Raw genomic sequence first — 20000 nt, 5'->3', positions numbered from 1 at the left:
TGATGACATTGCTCATTGCCACAAGTGCAACAGGACTTCTGCTTGTAAGGGTGGAAAACACGAGCAATCTGTCCAAACATCTATGGACAGTGCATCATGTACAGGCAGAGAAACAGTCTGACTGCCCAGCTCGTAGTTCATCCCTCGATGCCCGGTCTACGTTAGCTATGTGTGCTAGCAGCCTAGAGCCAACACACACGGAGTTAACTAGATTATGAGAACATGAGTTCCTGATCAAAAGGAACCATTAGCCAGCTGATTGTTTAGCTATGGGTGTGTTCAGAAATTCAATCACCCATTTAGAGATTTTGCAGCTACAATGAGCCAACCCACGCCTCCGTCTAATACCGCTGGTCGAAGCCAAAGACAAGCCCAAAGCCCCTTCACGCTGGCAGCTAGTGGGGGGATGACTGAGGAGAGGGTGAATGAGTGCCACCTAGCCGTGACCAAGTACATAGTGAAAGGCCTACACCCCTTTGCAACAGTGGAGTCCAAGGGCTTTAGGTGACAGTCAGTATATATTGAGTGGTATGAATTGTTAGGATACAGTAGTATACAAGAGTTGTATGTTAGTCCCATCACTCCACAATACAATACACAACAACACAACAATTCAATAATGATAATTCAACACATGAAAACTATATATTATGTTGCTGTAGAGAGATGAGCAAGGCACTCAACCCCAAATATACCCCTCCCTCCAGGAGTTACCTCAGTGACACATTCATTCCTACCTGGAGTGGTGTAGAAAAGGCCAATGTGATCACTGAGCTGAAGGATGTGCCAGAGCTGGCCATCACATCAGACGGGTGGACCAACTTCTGTCAGGACCATTATCTGACTGTTACAGTGCACTACACTAGCCAGGGCAGTTTAAAACAGAAGGTCCTCCACACCAGGGCAGTGTAGAACAGTATGTCATCCACTCCAGGACAGTGTAAAACAGACAGTCCTCCACACCAGGGGAGTGTTAAACAGAAGGTCATCCACACCAGGACAGTGTAAAACAGACAGTCCTCCACACCAGGGGAGTGGTAAACAGAAGGTCATCCACACCAGGACAGTGTAGAACAGACAGTCCTCCACACCAGGGGAGTGTTAAACAGAAGGTCATCCACACCAGGACAGTGTTAAACAGAAGGTCATCCACACCAGGACAGTGTAAAACAGACAGTCCTCCACACCAGGGGAGTGGTAAACAGAAGGTCATCCACACCAGGACAGTGTAAAACAGAAGGTCATCCACACCAGGACAGTGTTAAACAGAAGGTCATCCACACCAGGACAGTGTAAAACAGACAGTCCTCCACACCAGGGGAGTGTTAAACAGAAGGTCATCCACACCAGGACAGTGTAAAACAGACAGTCCTCCACACCAGGGGAGTGGTAAACAGAAGGTCATCCACACCAGGACAGTGTAGAACAGGTCATCCACACCAGGGCAGTGTTAAACAGAAGGTCATCCACACCAGGACAGTGTTAAACAGAAGGTCCTCCACACCAGGACAGTGTACAACAGAAGGTCACCCACACCAGGACAGTGTAGAACAGGTCATCCACACCAGGGCAGTGTTAAACAGAAGGTCACCCACACCAGGACAGTGTAGAACAGGTCATCCACACCAGGGCAGTGTTAAACAGAAGGTCATCCACACCAGGGTAGTGTACAACAGAAGGTCATCCACACCAGGGCAGTGTACAACAGAAGGTCATCCACACCAGGACAGTGTACAACAGAAGGTCATCCACACCAGGACAGTGTTAAACAGAAGGTCATCCACACCAGGACAGTGTTAAACAGAAGGTCATCCACACCAGGACAGTGTAGAACAGGTCATCCACACCAGGACAGTGTAGAACAGGTCATCCACACCAGGACAGTGTACAACAGAAGGTCATCCACACCAGGACAGTGTTAAACAGACAGTCCTCCACACCAGGGCAGTGTTAAATAGAAGGTCATCCACACCAGGACAGTGTAGAACAGGTCATCCACACCAGGACAGTGTACAACAGAAGGTCCTCCACACCAGGACAGTGTACAACAGAAGGTCCTCCACACCAGGACAGTGTAAAACAGGTCATCCACACCAGGACAGTGTTAAACAGAAGGTCATCCACACCAGGACAGTGTAGAACAGGTCATCCACACCAGGACAGTGTACAACAGAAGGTCCTCCACACCAGGACAGTGTACAACAGAAGGTCATCCACACCAGGACAGTGTACAACAGAAGGTCCTCCACACCAGGACAGTGTACAAATCACCAACTATCGAAGTAGTGTCAGAGGAGATCTCAGACATTCTGGAAGAGTTTGAGACAGAGCCGAGCAATATTGTAGCTGTGACTGTTGATAATGCTGTTAATATGGATGTTGCCATCAAGAGGCTACGCATCCTAAAAATAGGATGCTTTGCGCACACATTGAATCTGGCAGCGCAGAAAATCTACAAAATGACTTCCATTGATAAATAGGCAGCCTGAATCAGAGCAGTGGTCGTGTGGTTCAAGAGATCCTCGATGTCCAGCCTGAATCAGATCAGTGGTCATGTGGTTCAAGAGATCCTCGATGTCCAGCCCGAATCAGAGCAGTGGTCATGTGGTTCAAGAGATCCTCGATGTCCAGCCTGAATCAGAGCAGTGGTCATGTGGTTCAAGAGATCCTCGATGTCCAGCCTGAATCAGATCAGTGGTCATGTGGTTCAAGAGATCCTCGATGTCCAGCCTGAATCAGAGCAGTGGTCATGTGGTTCAAGAGATCCTCGATGTCCAGCCTGAATCAGATCAGTGGTCATGTGGTTCAAGAGATCCTCGATGTCCAGCCCGAATCAGAGCAGTGGTCATGTGGTTCAAGAGATCCTCGATGTCCAGCCTGAATCAGAGCAGTGGTCATGTGGTTCAAGAGATCCTCGATGTCCAGCCCGAATCAGAGCAGTGGTCGTGTGGTTCAAGAGATCCTTGATGTCCAGCCTGAATCAGAGCAGTGGTCGTGTGGTTCAAGAGATCCTCGATGTCCAGCCCGAATCAGAGCAGTGGTCGTGTGGTTCAAGAGATCCTCGATGTCCAGCCCGAATCAGAGCAGTGGTCGTGTGGACTTCCATAAGGCTGAGGAGTTTGTCCAGCTCATGAGAATCCTCTATACATCCACACTGTGTGTGTCATGTGAAAAGAATGCCACCTGTGGACAGATCAAACCCATCCTCGACAAACTGGAAGAGCTCTTCACTGTGAAGCATGAAGATACAACGTTAGTGACAACCATCAAAGAGAAGGTGTGGGAGAACCTCTCCAAGCAATATCAGGATGAGGACGTTCAAGCCTTCCTGCATGAGGCCACAGCAGATAACCCCAGATTTAAAGGGAGGCTGGGGAGTGAGCCCTAGGACAGGCTAAGGAAAACAACTGTTGAGGCCAATGTGCCTCCCGTCCCCATGGCTGAAGGTCCTGTGATGTGGTGGGAGAAGATAACTACTCTGCCCCTCCTCACAAACATTGCAACAAGTTACCTCGGTGCTCGAGCCTCCTTCACAGCGAACGAGAGGGTATTTTCGACTGCAGGGAACACAATAATCCGGGAGAGGTTCTGCCAGAGAAGGCAAATATGTTGATCTTTTTCCAGAAGAACTGCTAAGAACTTTTAGTCCTTCTGCAGCCTACCTGCAGGCCCCACCAGTGTTGTTCTATACCACTGTCTTATCTTCTGCAGCCTACCTGTAGGCCCCACCAGTGTTGTTCTATACCACTGTCTTATCTTCTGCAGCCTACCTGCAGGCCCCACCAGTGTTGTTCTATACCACTCTTATCTTCTGCAGCCTACCTGTAGGCCCCACCAGTGTTGTTCTATACCACTGTCTTATCTTCTGCAGCCTACCTGCAGGCCCCACCAGTGTTGTTCTATACCACTGTCTTATCTTCTGCAGCCTACCTGCAGGCCCCACCAGTGTTATTCTATACCACTGTCTTATCTTCTGCAGCCTACCTGCAGGCCCCACCTGTGTTGTTCTATACCACTGTCTTATCTTCTGCAGCCTACCTGCAGGCCCCACCAGTGTTGTTCTATACCACTGTCTTATCTTCTGCAGCCTACCTGCAGGCCCCACCAGTGTTGTTCTATACCACTGTCTTATCTTCTGCAGCCTACCTGCAGGCCCTACCCGTGTTGTTCTATACTACTGTATTTTCTTCTACAGCCTACCTGCAGGCCCCACCAGTGTTGTTCTATACCACTGTATAGTCCTTCTGCAGCCTACCTGCAGGCCCCACCAGTGTTGTTCTATACCACTGTCTTATCTTCTGCAGCCTACCTGCAGGCCCCACCAGTGTTGTTCTATACCACTGTCTTATCTTCTGCAGCCTACCTGCAGGCCCCACCTGTGTTGTTCTATACCACTGTCTTATCTTCTGCAGCCTACCTGCAGGCCCCACCAGTGTTGTTCTATACCACTGTCTTATCTTCTGCAGCCTACCTGCAGGCCCTACCCGTGTTGTTCTATACTACTGTATTTTCTTCTACAGCCTACCTGCAGGCCCCACCAGTGTTGTTCTATACCACTGTCTTATCTTCTGCAGCCTACCTGCAGGCCCCACCAGTGTTGTTCTATACCACTGTCTTATCTTCTACAGCCTACCTGCAGGCCCTACCCGTGTTGATCTATACCACTGTCTTATCTTCTGCAGTCTACCTGCAGCCCCCACCAGTGTTGTTCTATACCACTGTCTTATCTTCTGCAGCCTACCTGCAGGCCCTACCCATGTTGTTCTATACCACTGTCTTATCTTCTGCAGTCTACCTGCAGGCCCCACCAGTGTTGTTCTTTACCACTGTCTTATCTTCTGCAGCCTACCTGCAGGCCCCACCAGTGTTGTTCTATACCACTGTCTTATCTTCTGCAGCCTACCTGCAGGCCCCACCAGTGTTGTTCTATACCACTGTCTTATCTTCTGCAGCCTACCTGCAGGCCCTACCTGTGTTGTTCTATACCACTGTCTTATCTTCTGCAGCCTACCTGCAGGCCCTACCAGTGTTGTTCTATACCACTGTCTTATCTTCTGCAGCCTACCTGCAGGCCCCACCAGTGTTGTTCTATACCACTGTCTTATCTTCTGCAGGCCCCACCAGTGTTGTTCTATACCACTGTCTTATCTTCTGCAGCCTACCTGCAGGCCCTACCCGTGTTGATCTATACCACTGTCTTATCTTCTGCAGTCTACCTGCAGGCCCCACCAGTGTTGTTCTATACCACTGTCTTATCTTCTGCAGCCTACCTGCAGGCCCTACCCATGTTGTTCTATACCACTGTCTTATCTTCTGCAGTCTACCTGCAGGCCCCACCAGTGTTGTTCTATACCACTGTCTTATCTTCTGCAGCCTACCTGCAGGCCCCACCAGTGTTGTTCTATACCACTGTCTTATCTTCTGCAGCCTACCTGCAGGCCCCACCAGTGTTGTTCTATACCACTGTCTTATCTTCTGCAGCCTACCTGCAGGCCCTACCCGTGTTGATCTATACCACTGTCTTATCTTCTGCAGCCTACCTGCAGACCCTACCCGTGTTGTTCAATACCACTGTCTTATCTTCTGCAGCCTACCTGCAGGCCCTACCCGTGTTGTTCTATACCACTGTCTTATCTTCTGCAGCCTACCTGCTGGCCCTACCTGTGTTGTTCTATACCACTGTCTTATCTTCTGCAGTCTACCTGCAGGCCCCACCAGTGTTGTTCTATACCACTGTCTTAACTTCTGCAGCCTACCTGCAGGCCCCACCAGTGTTGTTCTATACCACTGTCTTATCTTCTGCAGCCTACCTGCAGGCCCCACCAGTGTTGTTCTATACCACTGTCTTATCTTCTGCAGCCTACCTGCAGGCCCTACCCGTGTTGTTCTATACTACTGTATTTTCTTCTACAGCCTACCTGCAGGCCCCACCAGTGTTGTTCTATACCACTGTCTTATCTTCTGCAGCCTACCTGCAGGCCCTACCCGTGTTGTTCTATACAACTGTATCTTCTTCTACAGCCTACCTGCAGGCCCCACCAGTGTTGTTCTAGACCACTGTCTTATCTTCTGCAGCCTACCTGCAGGCCCTACCCGTGTTGTTCTATACCACTGTCTTATCTTCTGCAGCCTACCTGCAGGCCCCACCAGTGTTGTTCTATACCACTGTCTTATCTTCTGCAGCCTACCTGCAGGCCCCAATTGTGTTGTTCTATACCACTGTCTTATCTTCTGCAGCCTACCTGCAGGCCCCAATTGTGTTGTTCAATACCACTGTCTTATCTTCTGCAGCCTACCTGCAGGCCCCACCAGCGTTGTTCTATACCACTGTCTTATCTTCTGCAGCCTACCTGCTGGCCCTACCTGTGTTGTTCTATACCACTGTCTTATCTTCTGCAGTCTACCTGCAGGCCCCACCAGTGTTGTTCTATACCACTGTCTTATCTTCTGCAGCCTACCTGCAGACCCACCAGTGTTGTTCTATACCACTGTCTTATCTTCTGCAGCCTACCTGCAGGCCCCACCAGTGTTGTTCTATACCACTGTCTTATCTTCTGCAGCCTACCTGCAGGCCCTAACCGTGTTGTTCTATACTACTCTATTTTCTTCTACAGCCTACCTGCAGGCCCCACCAGTGTTGTTCTAGACCACTGTCTTATCTTCTGCAGCCTACCTGCAGGCCCTACCCGTGTTGTTCTATACCACTGTCTTATCTTCTGCAGCCTACCTGCAGGCCCCAATTGTGTCGTTCTATACCACTGTCTTATCTTCTGCAGCCTACCTGCAGGCGCCACCAGTGTTGTTCTATACCACTGTCTTATCTTCTGCAGCCTACCTGCAGGCCCCACCTGTGTTGTTCTATACCACTGTCTTATCTTCTGCAGCTTACCTGCAGGCCCCACCAGTGTTGTTCTATACCACTGTCTTATCTTCTGCAGCCTACCTGCAGGCCCTACCCGTGTTGTTCTATACTACTGTATCTTCTTCTACAGCCTACCTGCAGGCCCCACCAGTGTTGTTCTAGACCACTGTCTTATCTTCTGCAGCCTACCTGCAGGCCCACTACCTGCAGTGTTGTTCTATACCACTGTCTTATCTTCTGCAGCCTACCTGCAGGTCCCACCACCAGTGTTGTTCTATACCACTGTCTTATCTTCTGCAGCCTACCTGCAGGCCCTACCCGTGTTGTTCTATACCACTGTCTTATCTTACTGCAGCTGCAGCCTACCTGCAGGCCCCACCAGTGTTGTTCTATACCACTGTCTTATCTTCTGCAGCCTACCTGCAGGCCCCAATTGTGTTGTTCTATACCACTGTCTTATCTTCTGCAGCCTACCTGCAGGCCCCAATTGTGTTGTTCAATACCACTGTCTTATCTTCTGCAGCCTACCTGCAGGCCCCACCAGTGTTGTTCTATACCACTGTCTTATCTTCTGCAGCCTACCTGCAGGCCCCAATTGTGTTGTTCTATACCACTGTCTTATCTTCTGCATTTCAGTTGTTTTACATTTCCATCATCACAACACTAGAGTATAATAGTGATTTGTTCAAAACATTGCTGTTTCCTTTGCTGTAAATAATTGTTTATTTTATTTATTTTACATTTCAGAAAATGAAGCAATGTAAATTCTGTTCAAAATTTGTTTTTGTTTTTTTTGTAAAAACAACAAGAAGAACAGATAAGAATACCGTTAAAGTACCGGATCCATAAGCAGTATCATTAAGAGTAGTAATACCATTAAAATCTTAACGATACCCATCCCTAGTCATCATCATGTTTTAACTAACCAGAGAGAAGAGGCAGTGATCATCATGTTTTAACTAACCAGAGAGAAGAAGCAGTGATCATCATGTTTTAACTAACCAGAGAGAAGAGGCAGTGATCATCATGTTTTAACTAACCAGAGAGAAGAGGCAGTGATCATCATGTTTTAACTAACCAGAGAGAAGAAGCAGTGATCATCATGTTTTAACTAACCAGAGAGAAGAAGCAGTGATCATCATGTTTTAACTAACCAGAGAGAAGAGGCTGTCATCATCATTTTTTAACTAACCAGAGAGAAGAGGCAGTGATCATCATGTTTTAACTAACCAGAGAGGAGAAGTCTGTCAAGAGAACAGAGAAAAGAACTAGAGATGAGAGAAAAGAGGAAGTTGGTCTCTGACCTCCTATTGCTCTTTCTCTATGTTTCTCTTTGTTTCTCTCTCTCTCCTTCTCTCTCTCTCTCTCTCTCTCTCTCTCTCTCTCTCTCTTCTCCATCTCAGGGCTTGTTTCTGGCCTTCTTTCCCTCTCTCTCTCTCGCTCTCTTTCTCTCTCTCTTTCTCCTCTCTTACCCCTGCTCCCTATCTCCCTGAAAATCTGTGTGTGACAGGTGGGAGAGGAGTGCTCTTGACATGCACCACCTCACCTCTCTCCCTCACCTCTCTCTCACTTCTCTTTCACCTTGACCTTCATCTTTCACCTTCACTAACCTCATCCCTTTCTCCCTCTATTCTCTCCTGTATCTCACATCCACTCTGCCCTTCTCCCTCTGCTCTCTTCTGTGCCCCCTCTCCTCACTCACATTTCTTATCTTCCAATCAACATCACGCACCTCATCCCTCTCTCCTCTCTCCTCTCTCCCCTCATCCCTCTCTCCTCTCTCCTCTCTCCCCTCATCCCTCTCTCTTTTCTCTTCTCTCCTCTCTCACCTCTACTCTGCTCTTCTTCTATCACCTCATCCCTCTCTCCTCTCTCTCACCTCTCTTCCGCTCTCCTTCTCTCCTCTTCCTGCCTCTATTGGAGAATAATCCAGGGAACATTCATTTAATAACTGACAGGTGGAAATCCAACTGCTACAGTAGAACTTCCTTTCCCGCCAGCGTCCCTGTCTGGAGGTTGTGTTCCTCTTATGTTTCCGCATCATTTCACTTTGACTTATAGGAACTCCATGAGAAAGACTGCATATAAAAATGTCTGCTAGCTGGAGACTTCACCACAGGTAGGGAGAGGAAACGGGTGTGGTGATGTTTAGAGTATACGTTTTGTTCTCACAGAGAGAAGAGATAGAGGTATCTGTTTCAATCACATGTCTGCTAGACCAGTGGTTCCCAAACTGTGGGGTGCGTCCCCTGAGGTGTCTGGCTTTCAACTTACTCTTGAAAGTTGTAATAGTAGAATGCAAGAAGTACAATTAGTAAATTGGGTAGTGCATCATCTGTTTTGCTGTTGTCATGTCAGTCATTGCAGACCTTAGAGAGCTATTTATAACAGATCAACTAGCCCGTGTCAGCTAATGTTTTTTAGTCCATGGATTTTGTTGTAATGTTTGAGTCACTCAAATGATCTTCAAAACTGCAACGTGTTCTCTGCACCCCAAGACAAAATGTGTAGAATAGCAGGAAATAAGCTCTCCACCAATAAGAGGGGTGTGAACAGTTTGTGTCAGGAACAGTCTTTGTGCCCATAAAAATAAATGTGCTGTTTCTACATGTTTACCTGTGTTTCTGCATGTTTACCTGTGTTTCTACATGTTTACCTGTGTTTCTACATGTTTACATGTGTTTCTACATGTTTACCTGTGTTTCTACATGTTTACCTGTGTTTTTACATGTTTACCTGTGTTTCTACGTGTTTACCTGTGTTTTTACATGTTTACCTGTGTTTCTACGTGTTTACCTGTGTTTCTACGTGTTTACCTGTGTTTTTACATGTTTACCTGTGTTTCTACGTGTTTACCTGTGTTTTTACATATTTACCTGTGTTTCTACGTGTTTACCTGTGTTTTTACATGTTTACCTGTGTTTCTACATGTTTACCTGTGTTTCTACGTGTTTACCTGTGTTTCTACATGTTTACCTGTGTTTCTACATGTTTACCTGTGTTTCTACATGTTTACCTGTGTTTCTACATGTTTACCTGTGTTTCTACATGTTTACCTGTGTTTCTACGTGTTACCTGTGTTTCTACATGTTTACCTGTGTTTCTATGTGTTTACCTGTGTTTCTACATGTTTACCTGTGTTTCTACGTGTTTACCTGTGTTTCTACGTGTTACCTGTGTTTCTACATGTTTACCTGTGTTTCTACATGTTTACCTGTGTTTCTACATGTTTACCTGTGTTTCTACGTGTTTACCTGTGTTTCTACGTGTTACCTGTGTTTCTACATGTTTACCTGTGTTTCTACGTGTTTACCTGTGTTTCTACGTGTTTACCTGTGTTTCTACGTGTTTACCTGTGTTTCTACATGTTTACCTGTGTTTCTATGTGTTTACCTGTGTTTTTACATGTTTACCTGTGTTTCTACGTGTTTACCTGTGTTTCTACATGTTTACCTGTGTTTCTATGTGTTTACCTGTGTTTCTATGTGTTTACCTGTGTTTTTACATGTTTACCTGTGTTTCTACGTGTTTATGTTTACCTGTGTTTCTACGTGTTACCTGTGTTTCTACATGTTTACCTGTGTTTCTATGTGTTTACCTGTATTTCTACGTGTTTACCTGTGTTTCTACATGTTTACCTGTGTTTCTACGTGTTTACCTGTGTTTCTACATGTTTACCTGTGTTTCTATGTGTTTACCTGTGTTTCTACATGTTTACCTGTGTTTCTATGTGTTTACCTGTGTTTCTACATGTTTACCTGTGTTTCTACGTGTTTACCTGTGTTTCTATGTGTTTACCTGTGTTTCTACATGTTTACCTGTGTTTCTACATGTTTACCTGTGTTTCTACGTGTTTACCTGTCTCCAGGTGCAGGGGGCTGGTCTCCCCAGGACAGCGACAGCTACCCGTGGCTCCAGGTGGACCTGGGCAGCCGGAAACAGGTAGTTGCCGTGGCAACGCAGGGCAGGTACAGCAGCTCTGATTGGACGACGAGGTACAGGCTGCTCTACAGCGACACGGGCAGGAACTGGAAGCCCTATCATCAGGATGGAAACATATGGGTAGGTAACACAAAACCTGTGTGTGTGTGTGTGTGTGTGCGTGTGTGTGTGTGTGTGTGTGTGTGTGTGTGTGTGTGTGTGTGTGCGTGTGCATGTGACTTCCGTGCGTACGTGCGTGCGTGGGTGCATGTGTGTGTGTGTGTTCCTATGGGAATCAGCCAAATGGTCTGATCATGATTCTGTATGGAAGCGCTGCAGTGATAAATGTGTATCTGGTCCACTGAAGGGAGCGTTAAGCTGTTGTTTTTGTGCGCTGCATCATACTCGTTTGGGACTCATTATTATTTCAACAGTGTTTTGTTTCAGCCATTAAACCTGATCGATTGCTTTTAATATTTCTGTAAATTAAAAGTACTTATACCATCTGTCTTACATTGTTCGTGTAACTTTGCCCACCTGGCTATTTTTAAGGGATGTGACATCTATATTGGCTTTTAATTTATCGGCGATGTAAATATTACAAACTAAACAGATGACGTAAACTAACTCACTTTTGTACATCGCGCTGGTCCGTACAATTGATCTTATTTTAGCGCCCAAAAAACGTAATACTTCCAGATCAGCTGTATTATCAATACATTGTAAAGCACAATTTTTCTCCTTTCTAACAAAATCAATGATGAGACCTTCATGATGCCCATCTCTGCATGATTCAAGAAGGCAATGAGCCCCGTCGGGTCTTTTTAAAAACGGCGGGGGGAGGAGCTAAACCTAATACGTGATATTGAGAAGGAGAGATGTCATGTGGGGAAACTGCTTTCTTCACTTCATCTGTCCAACTTATCACCTTATCGCCTCTAAAATGTAAATAAAACACTATAAAGAGTTTATATAATGTGTCATTACATACCTATTTGAAGGTTTGTGTCGAATTTGAATCAGGTTTTTAGGGCGGAGCTAAAGTGATCTTCAGATGTAAACAGCAGCTTTTGAGAGTCATGATAGCTTGTAGTGATGACGCAAAAAAGGACTAGGTATCCCCCCTTACCCCGTCCCTGTCCCTGTCCCATTCCCCGTCCCTGCCCCTTACCCTGTCCCTGTCCCTTACCCTGTCCCTTACCCTGTCCCTTACGATGTCCCTTAACTTGTCCCTGTCCCGTTCCCCGTTCCCATCCCTGCCCCTTACCCTGTCCCTGACCCTGTCCCATTCCCCGTCCCCGTCCCCGTCCCTGCCCCTTACCCTGTCCCTGTCCCTTACCCTGTCCCTGTCCCATTCCCCGTCCCCGTCCCCGTCCCTTACCCTGTCCCTTACCCTGTCCCTGTCCCTTACCCTGTCCCTTACCCTGTCCCTTACCCTGTCCATGTCCCTTACCCTGTCCCTTACCCTGTCCCTTACCCTGTCCCTTACCCTGTCCCTTACCCTGTCCCTGTCCCTTACCCTGTCCCATTCCCCGTCCCCGTCCCTGCCCCTTACCCTGTCCCTGTCCCTTACCCTGTCCCTTACCCTGTCCCTGTCCCTTACCCTGTCCCTACCCTGTCCCTGTCCCTTACCCTGTCCCTTACCCTGTCTCTGTCCCTTACCCTGTCCATGCCCCTTACCCTCTCCCTGTCCCTTACCCTGTCCCATTCCCCGTCCCCGTCCCTGCCCCTTACCCTGTCCCTGTCCCTTACCCTGTCCCTTACCCTGTCCCTGTCCCTTACCCTGTCCCTTACCCTCTCCCTGTCCCTTACCCTGTCCATGTCCCTTACCCTCTCCCTGTCCCTGTCCCTTACCCTGTCCCTGTCCCTGTCCCCGTCCCCGTCCCTGTCCCTTACCCTGTCCCTTACCCTGTCCCTGTCCCTTACCCTGTCCCTGTCCCTTACCCTGTCCCTGTCCCTTACCCCGTCCCTGTCCCTGTCCCTTACCATGTCCCTGTCCCTTACCCCGTCCCTGTCCCCCCCCTGTCCCCGTCCCTGTCCCTTACCCTGTCCCTGTCCCTGTCCCTGTCCCTGTCCCTGTCCCTGTCCCTGTCCCTGTCCCTTCCCTGTCCCTGTCCCTGTCCCTTCCCTTCCCCTGTCCCTGTCCCTGTCCCTGTCCCTGTCCCCGTCCCTTACCCTGTCCCTTACCCTGTCCCTTACCCTGTCCCCATCCCTTACCCTGTCCCCATCCCTGTCCCTGTCCCTTACCCTGTCCCTTACCCCGTCCCTGTCCCTGTCCCCTACCCTGTCCCCGTCCCTGTCCCTGTCCCTGTCCCTTGTTTTTAAACGGTGAGAGAAGTGCTACACCTGGTGGAGAGAGGCTGTAAGACAGATTTAGTAGCTTTATGGGTGCTGTACGTTACGCCATGACACATCACAATGTAACGTACAGCGTCGGAGGGGTCCGTTTTTTTTACTTTTCTCCAATACTACAGAGCCATTACCATGTCAATCAACACTTGAATAGAAACGTAGTTCACACCCCAGATGTTGATGTCAACACAGTCGCTACAGTCCCATTAGTTTTCTTTGCAGCCTCGTTTGAATGTCGCTGTTGCGCGCATTTGTACAGAATGGGGTTAGCGTACATTATTAATGTGATTATTTTGTCTAACCTTTCACACACACACACACACACACACACACACACACACACACACACACACACACACACACACACACACACACACACAGAGAGAGAGAGAGAGTACAATGCACATGAAAGGCAGAGCTTGGCAGAAAGGATGAGGTTTTCTTGGATGGCGTTTCTGTTTTCTATTGTACCTCGCCAGGGAAAGTAAATGTAAAAATAAAGTATTCTCTTGGCTGTCTGCTTTATCCGTGGTAGATAAGTCCTGTTTTAATTTCTTTACAATAGGATGAGCCTTAGAGGAATATATTGGTTCATGGTCCCATCTTGCTAAAGAAGGATGCTGAGGAGAGAGGGAGAGAGAGAGAGAGAGAGAGAGAGTGAGTAACACTGTTACCAATACTCAGACCTAAGAGAATATTTCTTTCCCAAAATTATAATTCAATACAAAGAATGTGAAACTATAAAAGATGAAGAAAGAATCAAATATTTATTGGGTGAAAAGCCACAATGTGCAGTTTTGGCAGCCAAATATGTGTCCTCCTCCCACAACCTGAGGGACAGCCAGTGAAAAGTGCAATGTAATGTTGATAATATTTCCCATCTTGTTTTGTTTTGTCTTTCATACCATGTCATGTGTCTTCTCAGTCACGTTTACACTGGTCTACTACCATTGCTTTAATGTATTGTTGTTCTCATTAATATTGTTGTTGTAGTTGTTGTTAATGGTAATCCCATGTCCACTACTACTATTATTATTGCTGTTGGTCCCACCATTTATTTAAATATAAATATATGTTTTTTATGTATATATATATATATATATCTTTTTTTCTTCGATATGTATACTTTGAAAATGTAAGTAATAATGAAAGTGTAAGTAATAAAAATGTAAGTAATAAGTAATAATGTAAGTAATAATGAACTTGCCATGTCAATAATTGAATTGAATTTAATTGAGAGAGAGAGAGGGAGAGTGAGAGGGCGAGAGATGGATAGAGAGAGAGGGGGAGAGGAAGAGATGGAGAGAGGGAAAGAGAGAGAGGGATAGAGAGAGACAGAGAGAGAGGGATAGAGAGAGACAGAGAGAGAGACAGAGGGAGAGAGAGAGAGACAGAGAGAGAAAGGGATAGAGAGACAGAGAGAGAGGGAGCATAAGAGAGAGAGAGAGAGAGTTTACTAACAGGCATGAACGTAGGCTGGCTGAACCCACAGCACAGGACTGGATGGCAGTGTTGTAAAAAAAAGAGGCTCTTCAAAAAGCCACATCCCTGGTGGCGTGCCAGCCTTATGGGACTTGACAAGAACTCTCCAAGCCTGCATACAGACTCATAAAATGGAGTCAAGCCAGACAAATCACCCCTTCTAGCTTTAAGAGGAAAATATGTTTGTCTTAACCCAAACAGCCCATTCTCCTCACCAATATATAGGCTGTGTTGACCCAGCTAGAACTGTCACAGTACAACAGTCTCTGGGCTGTTAGAACCATCACTGTACAACTGTCTCTGGTCTACTTGAAGCCATCAAGCCATGATCCTGGAAAGAAATGTCCACCAGACCTTGTCCACCCTCGTGCAGTGGCAGGTACAGGGCTCCATCTTTATTCCAATGTTGTCCAGACCAGAAGAAATTGACAAGGGTCCTCTGAAGCTCTTGTATCAGACCCTTTGGTGGCTGTAAAATCATTAGTCTGTGCCACAGGGTAGAGGCAGCTAGATTATTGGCTACCAGCACCCTTCCCCTATAAGACAGCTGGGGTGGCACTCATTTCCACCAAGACAATCTGGCAAACACCTTCTTCACTAGACCCTCCCAGTTCTTTTTTTAAAGACATCGGAGCCTAGAATAACCCGCAAAGTCTTCATCCCATCTCTGCCCTACTGAAGCCCCCCTAGTAACCGTGGAGCGGACCCTATCTGAAGCCCCCCTAGTAACCATGGAGCGGACCCTATCTGAAGCCCCCTAGTAACCGTGGAGCGGACCCTATCTGAAGCCCCCTAGTAACCGTGGAGCGGGACCCTATCTGAAGCCCCCTAGTAACCGTGGAGCGGACCCTATCTGAAGCCCCCTAGTAACCGTGGAGCGGACCCTATCTGAAGCCTCCCTAGTAACCGTGGAGCGGGACCCTATCTGAAGCTGACCTGCCCACAGTGATTCACTCTTTTCCCAACTAACTCTAGCTGAGGAGGCCCTCTCATACACCTATAAAGCATTTGAGAGAACCTTAACATCCTCAGCCCCTGTAATAAAAACTATCACGTCATCTGCATACTCAGACAGTGCTATCGTGGGACCCTTCATTACCCCTGGCACAGAGAAACCAGTAAGCCTCGCTCTTAAAAAACAATGCATTGGTTCAATTGCCAGACAATATAAATGCCCTGAAATTGGGCATCCCTGCCCGATGCCCCATCCCCGTTCAACGGGGTAACTCAAACCACCGACCTACCTTCACCATACATGAGGCCCTAAAACCATTCACCCCTCTTGATCACACTGTCTTCAGGTTTCCTTTATTTGATCAAATACAGCAATACGCTCTGTACCCTCATTAGGAGCATAAACATTAAAATAAATACATAACATCCGCCTTGACCAATAAAATCCGACCCCTGACAATCTCTGTTGTTGATACCACAGTCACCCATAAGTCTCAGGAAAACAAAATTGCCACCCCAGCACTGAAATTAGTACTATGACTGAGTATATGCTGCCCCTCCCACCACATTCCCCAGTCAACCTCTTTAGCCTCATCACTATGTGTCTCCTGTAGGAAATTATTATTCCTGTCCCTTCCCCCATTCATATTGAGAGAACCTACCCTTAGTACCTCCATATAGAAAAGAGAAAAGAAAAGCAGAAGAAACCACAGAGAAACCAGACAAAGAGAAAGAAAACACCTTATGAGGCATGATCATCATCATTGTTTTATTTTTCTCTTAACCTTCCCACATTTCCCACAACCTTTTGTTGCCGTGACAGCAGTAACACATTTCCTCAAGTGGAAATGCTTCTTCACACTCAGCTGGTCTAACCCCACCGTCTTCTGTAACATCACAGCTGACCTCACAAACTTATCAACATCAAAATCATCTGCCAATTTAACAGATTGGTCCAGGAAGTTATTTACAGTTGAAGTGGGAAGTTTACATACACTTATGTTGTAGTCATTAAAACTGATTTTTCAACCACTCCACAAATTTCTTTTTATCAAACTATAGTTTTGGTAAGTCGGTTAGGACATCTACTTTGTGCATAACACAAGTAATTTTTCCAACAATTGTTTACAGACCAATTATTTAACTTAGAATTCACTGTATCACAATTCCAGTGGGTCAGAAGTTTACATACACTAAGTTGACTGTGCCTTTAAACAGCTTGGAACCTTGGAACCTGTCATGCCTGTGGATGTATTTTCAGAAAAAAAAAAATGTAGACCTCCACAAGTCTGGTTCATCCTTTGGAGCAATTTCCAAACGCCTGAAGGTACCACGTTCATCTGTACAAACAATAGTATGCAAGTATAAACACCATGGGACCACACAGCCGTCATACCGCTCAGGAAGGAGACGCGTTCTGTCTCCTAGAGATGAACTTACATTGGTGCGAAAAGTGCAAATGAAATCCCAGAACAACAGCAAAGGACCTTGTGAAGATGTTGGGGGAAACAGGTACAAAAGTATTTATATCCACAGTAAAACAAGTCCTGTATCGACATAACCTGAATGCCCGCTCAGCAAGGACGAAGCCACTGCTCCAAAACTGCCATAAAAGGGCCAGACTACGGTTTGCAACTGCACATGGGGACAAAGATCGTACTTTTTGGAGAAATGTCCTCTGGTCTGATGAAACAAATATAGAACTGTTTGGCCATAATGACCATTGTTGTAGGGAAAAGGGGGACACTTGCAAGCCGAAGAACACCATCCCAACTGTGAAGCACGGGGGTGGCAGCATCATGTTGTGGGGGTGCTTTGCTGCGGGAGGGACTGGTGCACTTCAAAAAATTGATGGCATCATGAGGCAGGGAAATTATGTGGATATACTGAAGCAACATCTCAAGACATCAGTCAGGAAGTTAAAGCTTGGTCGCAAATGGGTCTTCCAAATGACAAATGACCCCAAGGATACTTCCAAAGTTGTGGCAAAATGGCTTAAGGACAACAAAGTCAAGGTATTGGAGTGTCCATCACAAAGCACTGACCTCAATCCTATAGAAAATGTGTGGGCCAGCAAGGAGGCCTACAAACCTGACTCAGTTACACCAGCTCTGTCAGGAGGAATGGGCCAAAATGCACCCAACTTTTTGTGGGAAGCTTGTGGAAGGCTACCTGAAACGTATGACCCAAGTTAAACAACTTAAAGGCAATGCTACCAAATACTAATTGAGTGTATGTAAACTTTTGACCCACTGGGAATGTGATGAAAGAAATAAAAGCTGAAATAAATAATTCTCTCTACTATTATTCTGACATTTCACGTTATTAAAATAAAGTGATAGACCTAACTGACCTGAGACAGGGATTTTTTACTAGGATTAAATGTTAGCAAATGTGAAAAACTGTGTTTAAATGTATTTGGCGAAGGTGTATGTAAACTTACGTCTTCAACTGTACGTAATTTAGATTGTAAATTGAGTCACCGCCAGCTTCTGTCATATCAACAGAGATATCAGACATAATCATATCCTTCTCCTGATCCTCCTCAACTGAGGCCACAGACCCCTGACTCCCCTCTACCACATCCCTCTCAACACTAACCACTTGCACCCCATCACTAGTACCAGGCTTCTCCTCCACTGCCTGGGAGACTAGCTGCCGAGGACCACCTGCGCCCCTCCCTTTTCGGGCAAGCATGTCTCTTATGACCCTCATCCCCACATACCCATACTAACATAAGCTGTATACAGTCTGTTGTCATACTTGACTTTAAACAATAACTCCCAAAGTCTGCTCCGTTGAGTCCAAAAACATAAACACCTGTTGCCGAAACGACATGTTTCAGAGCCGGTGTTTGAAACAACATAACCTGTTTCAGAGACGGTGTTTGAAATTACATAACCTGCTCCTCTCTGCCCTTCGCCTTTCCCTCTCTCTCTCTCTCTCTCTCTCTCTCTCTCCTCTCTCTCTCTCTCTCTCTCTCTCTCTCTCCTCTCTCTCTCTCTCTCTCTCTGTCTCTCTCTCTCTCTCTCTCTCTCTGTCCCTCTCTCTCTCTCTCTCTCTCTCTCTCTCTGTCCCTCTCTCTCTCTCTCTCTCTCTCTCTGTCCCTCTCTCTCTCTCTGTCCCTCTCTCTGTCCCTCTCTCTCTCTCTCTCTCTCTCTCTCTCTCTCTCTCTCTCTCTCTCTCTCTCTCTGTCCTCTCTCTCTCTCTCTCTCTCTCTCTGTCTCTCTGTCCTCTCTCTCTCTCTCTCTGTCCCTCTCTCTCTCTCTCTCTCTCTCTCTCTCTGTCCCTCTCTGTCCCTCTCTCTTGTCTCTCTGTCCCTCTCTCTCTGTCTCTCTGTCCCTCTCTCTCTCTCTCTCTCCCTCTCTCTCTCTCTCTCTCTCTCTCTCTCTGTCCCTCTCTCTCTCTCTCTCTCTCTCTCTCTCTGTCTCTCTGTCCCTCTCTCTCTCTCTCTCTCTCTGTCTCTCTGTCCCTCTCTCTCTCTCTCTCTCTCTCCTCTCTCTCTCTCTCTCTCTCTCTGTCCCTCTCTCTCTCTCTCTCTCTCTCTCTCTCTCTCTCTCTCTGTCCTCGCTCCTCAGCATATGCTGATAGGGCAGAGGGTTTCTTCTCTTGTTCCTTCTTTAGCAAGATGGGAGCATGAACCAATATATTCCTCTAAGGTTCCTCTATTGTAAAGAAATTAAAACAGGACTTAACTACCACAGATAAAGCAGACAGCCAAGAGAATACTTTAATTTTTTACATTTTCTTTCTCTGGCGAGGTACAATAGAAAACTTCATCCTTTCTGCTGGAGAGAGATGGTGAGGGAGGGAGGGAGGGAGGAGGGAGGGGAGGGAGGGAGGGAGGGAGGGAGGGAGGGAGGGAGGGAGGGAGGGAGGGAGGGAGGGAGGGAGGGAGGGAGGGAGGAGGGAGGGAGGGAGGGAGGGAGAGAGGATGAGAGGGAGGGACAGACAGACTGAGAGGGAGGGAGGGAGTGGGAGAAGGAGAGCGAGGGCATGGGGTAGGAGATGGGGAGAGAGAGAGAGAGCGAGGTAAACTTAAGGTTTTAACCTGTCATTGAATTGCTTACAAGGACAAGTGTTCTGGTAAGCACACACAAGTGATCTCTGCTCTCTGTATCTCTGCAGGCGTTCTCAGGCAACTCCAACACGGAGAGCGTGGTAAGACACGACCTGGCGCAAGGCATTGTGGGCCGGTTGCTGCGTTTTGTACCGCTGGACTGGAGTGGAGAGGGACGCATCGGCCTCCGCATAGAGGTCTACGGCTGTTCCTACTGTGAGTACATACACACACACCACACACACAATACACAAATACTCCATACACACTACACAAACACTACACACACTACACACACACTACACAAATACTACATACACACTACACACACACTACACAAACACTACACACACACTACACACATACTAC

The 20000-nt window shown here is 47.0% G+C and overlaps 1 protein-coding gene across 1 annotated transcript in view; it reads left to right on the top strand.

Annotated features, from left to right (window-relative positions):
* Positions 1-20000, top strand: part of LOC121841300 (contactin-associated protein-like 2) — a 92943-nt gene that overhangs the window by 69234 nt on the left and 3709 nt on the right. Inside the window, exons 7-8 of the mRNA XM_042308454.1 lie at positions 10731-10924; positions 19700-19847. Coding sequence (XP_042164388.1) covers positions 10731-10924; positions 19700-19847 — 342 coding nt within the window. The remainder of the gene's footprint in view (positions 1-10730; positions 10925-19699; positions 19848-20000) is intronic.

Source organism: Oncorhynchus tshawytscha, linkage group LG29, assembly GCF_018296145.1.
Source record: "Oncorhynchus tshawytscha isolate Ot180627B linkage group LG29, Otsh_v2.0, whole genome shotgun sequence".
NCBI classification, from domain to species: Eukaryota; Metazoa; Chordata; class Actinopteri; order Salmoniformes; family Salmonidae; genus Oncorhynchus; species Oncorhynchus tshawytscha.
The sequence above is the reverse complement of the archived record's forward strand: the minus strand, read 5'-3'. Positions and strand labels throughout refer to the sequence as shown.